The 9,516-nt window shown below is 47.5% G+C and overlaps 1 protein-coding gene and 1 non-coding gene across 2 annotated transcripts; both read left to right on the forward strand.

The window, feature by feature from the left end:
- Positions 1-1,803: 1,803 nt before the first annotated feature.
- Positions 1,804-7,403, forward strand: NR0B1 (nuclear receptor subfamily 0 group B member 1). Its single transcript, XM_043458808.1, has 2 exons — positions 1,804-2,992; positions 7,052-7,403. The coding sequence occupies exons 1-2, from the start codon at positions 1,825-1,827 to the stop codon at positions 7,294-7,296; spliced, it is 1,413 nt and encodes a 470-aa protein (XP_043314743.1). The 5' UTR covers positions 1,804-1,824; the 3' UTR covers positions 7,297-7,403.
- Positions 7,404-8,916: 1,513 nt separating this feature from the next.
- LOC122436092 lies at positions 8,917-9,027 on the forward strand. Its single transcript, XR_006267863.1, has one exon. It is a non-coding gene; the product is annotated as a U6 spliceosomal RNA (small nuclear RNA).
- Positions 9,028-9,516: the final 489 nt, after the last annotated feature.

Raw genomic sequence — 9,516 nt, forward strand, 5'->3', positions numbered from 1 at the left:
CCAAGGAATGTAAGGAGCTTCTAGAAGCTGGAAAAGGCAAGAAAACAGATTCTCCCCTCTGGCCTCCACAATGAATTTCACCTTGATTTTAGTCCAATGAAAGTAATTTCAGACTTCCAGCCTCCAGAACTGTGTGTATGTGTGTGTGTGAAAGTCACTCAGTCGTGTCCGACTCTTTGTGACCCCATGGACTGTAGCCTGCCATGCTCCTCTGTCCATGGAATTCTCTAGGCCAGAATACTGGAGTGGGTAGCCTTTCCCTTCTCCAGGGGATCTTCCCAACCCAGGGATCAAACCCAGGTCTCCTGCACTGCAGGCAGATTCTTTACCATCTGAGCCACCAGGGAAATTGCCTTAAGTCAACTAAATTGGTGGTAATTTGTTTCAGCAGCAGTAGGAAACTAATACATCGCCCAAGGCCACTGGAGCTTCAAAGTGTCAGGGCCAGAGTTAAAATCAAGGCTATCTGGTGCCAGTGTGAAGATTTAAGCACTGTGTTATATGGCTGCTCACAGGCAGAATAAAATGTCAGGTTGAATGCAAAATAAGTGTCCCCGAGCTTTTCCTCTTATGCTCAGAATTCCATGTCTCAGAGAAACTAAAACCAACCAACCAACCACACACACACACACACACACACACACACACACAGAGAGAGAGAGAGAGAGAGAGAGAGAGAGAAACGTGGGATCCAATATTCACCTGTCCCCTTGCTTCATGTTTTCAGTCATGGACCCAAGAGATCACTAAACAAACTTCCCATTGCAGCGATAAGGAGTTTGAGGACTGAGATTGTGATTTCAAGTTAACCAGATGGCTGGTGAAGCAATCAGGGGGCAGGTGGTGATCTGGGGCTGCCCATCTCATTGCCTCTAAGGAGCTCGAGCAGAGGCCAGTGGCAAGTGAGGACCAAAGGATCCAGGCTTCCTGTGTTTCTCATTATTTGCTCAGAAAAGGTGGGAGTAGAAATGTGCATTGCACATCTACCCAATAAAATATCTCTAGAAGAACTCAAAGTTCTCTCTGTAGCAACTTTTTAGCCCTTTTTGATTATTATATTCCCGAATATTAGCCACTTTCATACCCTGGTCGCATGGTCCCCAGCTAACACAACAGCTACGACTGAGTGGGTGCTCATGAATACTACTTGAATTGAGCAAGAAGCTTATGATAGCATCCATAGACCAGTGCTTTTTCAGAATTTAACAGGCACACAAATCCTTTGAGAATCTTGTTTAAAATGCAGATTCAGAGTCAGAAGGTCTGATTGGGGCCTGAGATTGGGCGTTTCTACCAAGTCCCCCTATGACGCTGATACTGCTGGTCCATGGTCTGTATTTTTCCAAGTCCCTGAAAATGAGACCTCCCTATCAATAAACAAAATTTAAGTCCTGCAAAGTTTGGTCATTTAACGTAAGTTTGCAAAGAAGGCATGGAAATAGATTTTTCCCCTTTTTGGTAACCCTGCCCTCCCAGTTAAGGGAGTCAATGAGACGCCAGGGTTCAGTGGAAAGAGTTGGAACCGTGCCCCCAATACCTGCTCCCTGCGCTCAGCAGTCTTCCAGAGGCGGGGAAGGGTGTAATGAGAGGAAGGGGGGAAGTGTCCGGGAGCGCCCACGCCTCCTCTCCTCTTCCATTTTCAGCCCGTGAGGTGCATCTGCCCCCTCTGAACCGCCGAGGTCACAGGCGAACACACCCAGCGCCGCGCCCCGCTCCGCGCCTTTGCCCAGGCGGAGACGGCCGACGCGCGTGCGTGCGCGCTAGGTATAAATAGATCGCAGGCGGCGGCCACTGGACAGAGCCAGGCTGCGGGCACCGCGGGCTATGGCGGGCGAGTACCACCCGTCGCAGGGCAGCATCCTGTACAACATGCTCATGAGCGCCAAGCAAGTGCAAGCGACCCCGGAGCCGCCCAAGGCACGGGTGGCGGCCGCGTGCTGGGGCTGCTCCTGTGGCTCTGAGCCCCCGGTGGGCAGAGAGGGACTGACCGGGGCGCCGGCCACGGTGCTCCTGTACCGCTGCTGCTTTTGCGGGGAAAACCACCCGCGGCAGGGCAGCATCCTCTACAACCTGCTCATGAACGCCAAGCAAGCGCAGGAGACGCCGCAGGCGCCCGGAGGACTGGGGGGTGCGTGCTGGGGCTGCTCCTGTGGCTCGGAGCCCCCGGCGGGCAGAGAGGGGCTGACCGGTGTGCGGACCACCGTGCTTCTGTACCGCTGCTGCTTTTGCGGGGAAAACCACCCGCGGCAGGGCAGCATTCTCTACAGCTTGCTCACCAGCGCCAAGCAGACGCACGTGGCGCCGGAAGCTCCCGAGGCGCGGCCGGGGGGCGCGTGGTGGGACCGCGCTGCCAGCGCGCGGAGGCTAGGGGGCCGAGAGGAACTGCGGGGCGGGTGGCCCGGTGCGCTCCCATGCCGCTGCTGCTTTTGCGGGGAAGACCACCCGCAGTGGGGCAGCCTCCCCTGCCACGTGCCCCCGGGCGCCAAGCCGACGGACTGGGCTCGAGAGGCACCGCCGGGGACCCCCTGGTGGGACCCCGCGCGCGGCGTGCGGCGGCGGGTGGCCCTCAAGAGCCCACAGGTGGTCTGCGAGGCCGCCTCGGCGGGCCTGTTGAAGACGCTGCGTTTCGTCAAGTACTTGCCCTGTTTCCAGGTGCTCCCCCTGGACCAGCAGCTCGTGCTGCTGCGCAGCTGCTGGGCGCCGCTGCTCATGCTGGAGCTGGCCCAGGACCGCCTGAACTTTGAGACGGTGGAGACCTCTGAGCCCAGCCTGCTGCAGAGCGTCCTCGCCACCAGGCGGCGGGAGACCGCGGGCAACGAGCCACCGCCCCAGCCCCCGCTGCCGCCGCACTCGGTCCTGCCGCTGGAGACCGGGTATTTGCCGTCGGCCGCCGAGGTCCAGACCATCAAGGGCTTCCTTGCCAAGTGCTGGAGCCTGGAGATAACTACCAAGGAGTACGCCTACCTCAAGGGGACCGTGCTCTTCAACCCGGGTAAGGGTGCCGGCCTCGGCTCTGGCTTTTCTCCGCAGTACCCAGCCCGGGGCGCAGACACTCGAAGAGTTTTCAGGTTAGGGGAGTTTCGGGGGGAGGAATCAGGACTAACTCAGCAGAGAGAGGGGAGTTCCGGAAACCCATTCCTCGTGAGGGGCAGGGAGTGGCGGCTTCAGAAACCCCGCCGAGAGGAGGAGGGGGGCTGTTTGCTAAGGTTTGTACTTGATCTCACCTTCTTGTTACCACAGAAAAGTTTGTGGCTTGGGGGACTTGGCTATATTCCTTGTCAAATCTTTTAAATCCAGTAGCATACTTTTAGAAAAGAAAAGAAAGTTTGTGTTCGCTGCCAATTCTGCAACGTCTGTTTGTGAAACACCGCTCTGAAATTTACCAGAGGCTTTTTTGTCGGCGGAAGTCTGTTAAGGCTGGCAAGAAAAGAAACATTTGGTAAGGATCCATAGAGAGACCATCCCCTGGAGGGTACTGGCAGGAAGGACACTGGACCCAGTGTTTCCTGGGTCTGCTCTGAGTGGTCATTTTAATGGTCCTAAGTAGTTGAACTATCTCATCGTCTAAATGTGACAGGTTAGCAAAGGGATAGGAAAAAGACATGTTCAGGACTGCAAGCAGGAGCGATGTTTTAGAGCATTTAGATACCTCGTGGGTGTTTAGTCGCTAAGTCATTCGGACTCTTGCGACCTGCCAGGCTCCTCTGTCCATGGGATTTCCCAGGCCAGAATAGTGGAGGGGGTTGCCATCTCTTTCTCTTAGATACCCTAGAGACCGCCTTGTCAACCCCCTGGGCCTCTCCCTCTTCCTCCATCCCTTTGGCAAATTAGGTAGTCTAGTTGCAAGTGACCTTACTCCAAAGTAAATGGTCACTGAGTTGTGGCACATGAGTCTCCTGGGCTCAAGGGGATGCCCACTGCCCCACACTCCCAGGGTGCCTGTTGGGTGCTGAACACTGCCCCGCTAAACACAACCAAATCATCTGAGATCATCTCCCTGGACAGCCCAGCACTTTGTCTCCAGTGTGTCCCACTACTACAGTCATCTTCGACCAGCATTCTTCCAAGAGGGTTGTGGGTGGGCAGGAAATTTTCAGATAGTTTGAGACGGGATAGTTTTCACCATGCTTCCACTACATCCTTTATCCTGACACCAGGCATCTTGGTGTCATGTCCTTGCTTCCTACCTAGCATGTTTGAAGTGGTTAAGAGCAGTATTTAATGGGATGATAATTCAGACCTCACATTTCAGGACTTAGAGACCTCAGCGTATCCCAGTGATCATTATAGGTTACCTTTTGCTTATACCACTGTTTTCCAAACTTGCCTGTGCTCTTGGGAGTGGGGGTCATTCAAAATCTTTCCAGGTTCCTCACCTGGAAGTTCTGATTTAGTAGCTCTGGTCCGAGGTTTGCAAATGTGCATCCATAGTAATGGATTCTCACATGGTTCTTAAGATCTTTGGGAAGACTGTTTTCTTGCTCCTTCAGGCATGTTATTAGACATCTACCATGTGCTTTGTTCTGCTGGAATAAAAAGGTAAGACAATCTCTAACCTTTCAGAAGTTTACATCCCACTGGCTTACCTTTTCCTCCACCTTGTTTTGCATCCCTCATTCTTCCCCTGCTTTTCTGAATTCTCTCTCAAAGGAGTCTAACCCACCCAAGCTGGGTATGCTTTAAATACAAATATACTTTATCTGGGAAAAAGTACTGCCTGCTAAGTGTGTGGCCTTTCTTTGGTGTTTATCATTTTGTATCCCCTGATCGTTATGTTTAAAAATGTCCCTCCCCCCTCCCATGGAGTCCATCAATCTGCCTTTCTCTTTCCTCAAATTACTTTCAAGGCAGGTCTTGGTGGGGCAGCAGGGGCGGGGTGGGGAGGGGGAGAGCACTTTTAGAGGAGGATGGAGAAAGAGGAGTGTGGTATGAAAGCAGAGAAGAGTAGAGTTCACAAGATGAAGTTTTAATAAACCATGAATTTAGACTTGGTGGAGCTTCCGATTTTGGTGGTTTCATGCAAGCTTCTTTTGAAGCTGGAGGAGCCCAGCAGGCTACAGTCCATGGGGTCGCAAGAGAGTCGGACTTGACTTAGCAACTAAACAACAAAACAACATGAATGGAATCCCAGCGCAGTAAAATTGGGTCTCAAGCCTGGATAATGAACTGTAGGTAGTAGAGGATGGTAATGCATGGACTGGGGTAATCAGAATTGGAATATGGATTAGAGAAGTTGCTGTATTTTTGTTCTCATTGGTCAGATTTGATACTTGCCTATAATAGAAATAACTTGACTATTGCCAGCATTTTTTTTAAAAAGAACACTGGCTGGTTCTCTTACTCTGACAATGAGCATGATGCTTTTAAAATACTTTTCCGTTGGATTCATAGAAAATGGGAAGGAAAATGATTACAATAATGAACACCATTTAAATTGAATGGTAAATTGGTACTTACTTAAATACAAGTTAAAGAGTTTACAGTAATATTACCATTGTGTAGGATTAAAGGACTTTTAAAAGCAGCCTCCTCTTAACCACCCTCTTTATAAAACTTAACAGGCATTTAATCTTCCCTATATTGTGTTTCATTCTATTTTACTTGGGTCTCAGGCTGTACTGCAAGAAGGTCATGCAGTCTCTATTTGAAAAGTTACTTTTGCACCATGTTGCAATCAATGATGTTTTCATGCTTACTCTTTAACTCTTTAATGGCTATAAGACAATGCTTTCAAAGACTGCTTACTTTAAAATGTTTTTTAAAGAGCCTTTTGGAATGCTCGTAAGAATCCATTTGTAAAGATTTTTTTTTTTATGTGGACCATTTTTAAAGTCTTTATTGAATTTTTTACAATACTGTTTTATGTTTTGGTTTTTTGGCCACAAGGCATGTGAGATCTTAGCTTCCGGCCAGGGATCAAACCTGCACACCCCTGCGCTGAAAGGCCAAGTCTTAATCACTGGACCACCAGGGAAGTCCCTGGAATCACTTTTTAAAAAACCTTCCCCAATACAGAAATCATGGTAGGATGAACTAAGTGGCCAGTATTAACTCTTAAATTAATGGAAAATAATTAAAATGAGACTGTCAGTCACAGTTGGCAGCTGTGAAGCCCACCACCATGGGCTGTAATCATTACAGTGGTGGGAAATTCAAGGGAGGATGGTGAAATATTAGCTGGCAAAACTTCTCACTTTTTTTTTCATTTATTTTTATTAGTTGGAGGCTAATTACTTTACAATATTGTAGTGGTTTTTGTCATACATTGACTTCTCACCTTTATACTAAGGCCCATTTCCTGTAGGTAAAAGGTAAGGTGCACACTTCTTGAAATAATTTTAATGTCTTTGTATGTGCACGGAGAGTGAACTGGGGCAGTGCTATTCATTAAACTATATTCAACTGTCCTACTGAATTAAATATGCATTTGCCCCAGGAGCAGCAGTTTTTGAATATGAGCATACAAACATAGTAACTATTCAGTAAGTCACATGATGTTTCCTTCTTGGAGGCTTTGCTCCTGAAACCTTAGGACTGGTTTGGCACTTTCTTTGTTGAAAAGCACTTTTAACCGGGAAGCTTGAGCATTGTTTTAATTGCTTGTGTGTATGTGCACAGTTGCTTCAGTTGTGTACAACTGTTCCTAACCCCATGACTGTAGCCCACCTGGCTCCTCTGTCCATGGCATTTCCCAGGCAAGAACACTGGGGTGGGTTGTCATGTCCTTCCCCCGGGGATCTTCCCAACCCAGGGATCAAACTCGACTCTCCGGCACTGGTAGGCGGATTCTTTACCACTGAGCCACCTGGGAAGCCCCCCACCCCCAACCCTAAATATCATTTGTGGTTCAGTCACGTAATCATGTCCAACTCTTTGTGACCCCATGGACTGCTGCACGCCAGGCTCCTCTGTCCATGGGATTTCCCAGACGAGAATACTAGAGTGGGTTGTCACTTCCTCCAGGAGGCAAAAGGATCTATTGAAAAAGCTAGTCAAGGGTTCTGAGTGAGTGTTTCTAAACAAGAGATTTTCCGCCCTTTTTCTCTTGCAGATCTGCCAGGCCTGCAGTGCGTGAAGTACATCCAGGGACTTCAGTGGGGAACTCAACAGATACTGAGCGAACACGTCAGGATGACACATGTGATGTACCAGGCCAGGTTCGCCGAACTGAACAGTGCCCTCTTCCTTCTGAGATTCATCAGCGCCAACACCCTGGCCGAGCTGTTCTTCAGGCCCATCATTGGCGCAGTCAGTATGGACGATATGATGCTGGAGATGCTCTGTGCAAAGTTGTAAAGGCACACGGGCCACACATGTGCTGTTCACCATGAAGCACAATGGAGCAGCTATGGGCAGAAGTGTAAAATAGTGTAAAATGAAGCTTCTTATTATTTTTACACACAGTATTTTTGTAGTCCGTTAAAGAAAAACTCTAGTTACAGATGATTAGAAAATCCTCTGTTCCATGCTGCATCACTGCAAGGGGAAGTGTTTCCCAATAGGAAACGCATCTCTGTACATCTTTTAAAGACAGAGCAGGGGGTTTGCACTCATACACCATTTTTGTCACAGTCTCTCCATTGAACCTGCTGAAATCAAATTTGGAACATTAAGTTATAATGTTAAGTTGTTAACCACTCATTTGGTTGCAAAAAGTTTCATCAGGGTTTAAGGACAGCTTCAAAAAATATTAAACACCTAGGCAATGTAAACAAAAATTACTTTTGTGGGTTTACTCTGTTTGCCACTCCCATTAGCTGTGGGGAAGACTGTCTTTGTACAAAGTCGAGTGGAAATCTCTGATCAGAGAGGTACCTGAAAGTGAAATAGGAGGCTTTTCAGAGTTTTAGTGTGGGATTTTTCTGTACACAGTAAATAAAGTTCAAGAAGCTTATATTCTATAAGGAGGCTCTATAGTTCCAGAAAATCAACATCATTCTAAATCCCCAATTTTATCTCACCTTTTAGATGCATTACATATATAACTGTCACATTGAATGAGCATGGTATGAAATATAAAGTGACTTTATCGTTGGCTCCTGCTGCCCCTTTAAATGCAATCAATGAAGCTAGTTCTTCCTTGTCCCTGGATAAAATTTAGGGCACTAAATGTTTATTCACATAGGTAATAAATTGCTCATCAGTGATTAATACATCTAGTCCAGGTTAATAATCCATTGCAAGGGACTCTTGAAATTTCTTCTGTGCAAACTTCTTTGGCAGTGTGATACATCTATGGACATCTTCTCAGAATAAGGCTCTTGATAATGCAGCAAATAAAATACTTAGGATTCCAAAGAAAATGAGTTATGTCAAAAGATAGTATTAAGAATGTTAAACTTTCTGCTGTACAGTAGAGTGACTCAGGTATGCACAGATACATTCCATTTTATACTCTTCTCCATTATGGTTTATCCCAGGACATTAAATACAGCTCCCTGTGTTACTTAATAGAAACTTGTTATCCATCCATCCTATAAATCAACTACACTTCAATAAAAACATTAGATTTTTAAAAGATACTTTGAAATGTATGTTCCTTTACACATTAAAAAACTATCTGGTGGCAGGTCTCATATCTAAATTTTAGGGCAGTGATCAATACAATTGAAATTTCAAAATAATCTACATCTATAATGTGATAAGAAAATATTTGAGATATCCTTTGGTGGCTGTGTTGGGAGGCCCCAAGATCACTATCCCACTCGGGGATCTGCCAGGTCTCGTGGGCCTCTGCCTATAGCTGTCTTTAGGGCTAAGACTTACACAGAGATGTGGTAAGGATATACAGGCCGATCATAAGGGGAAAAGACACAGGCAGAGCCTGGGGGAATCCACATGTAGGGTTCCTTCTGCTCTCCCCCTCCCTTGGGGGATCACAAGCATGCTTTTCCTAGCAATAAAAATTCAGCAATGGTGCTCGCTTCGGCAGAACATATACTAAAATTGGAACGATACAGAGAAGATTAGCAAGCATGGCCCCTGCGCAAGGATGACACGCAAATTCGTGAAGCGTTCCATATTTTTTTCCCTGTGTCCCTTTACTGGAGTCCCGCCCTGTGCAGCTCAGAGGCCTGGGGAACCAGAGAATACTCCCAGCATTCTAGACAGTCCTAGTTTAACTCCCCCCAACTCTCAGTGGGGAAACCGAGCCTCTCCTATTCCTACAAGTACCCCTAATTCTCCAGATCCCCCTGGCAAATCCCAAACCTTGCTTCCCTGTTCACCTCTAAACACACTGGTACCACAGTTTGCCAACAAAGGTCCGCCTAGTCATGGCTGTGGTTTTTCCAGTAGTCAGGTATGGATGTGAGAGTTGGACTATAAAGAAAGCTTTAAAAAAAAAATTTCAGCAATGTGTGTGTGGTATCTCTGCCCACAGAAGCCCTTTGAGACTCAGATTTTAGGGTTTCTCTTGAGGACTAGTCACATGGTCACCCTTGACCTAAGAGGTACCAAAATCCCAAATACACAGAAAAGAAGCAGGGGCTCAACATAAACCCCATTGTTGGCATC

This window comes from Cervus canadensis, chromosome X (genome assembly GCF_019320065.1).
Source record: "Cervus canadensis isolate Bull #8, Minnesota chromosome X, ASM1932006v1, whole genome shotgun sequence".
Taxonomy (NCBI): Eukaryota; Metazoa; Chordata; class Mammalia; order Artiodactyla; family Cervidae; genus Cervus; species Cervus canadensis.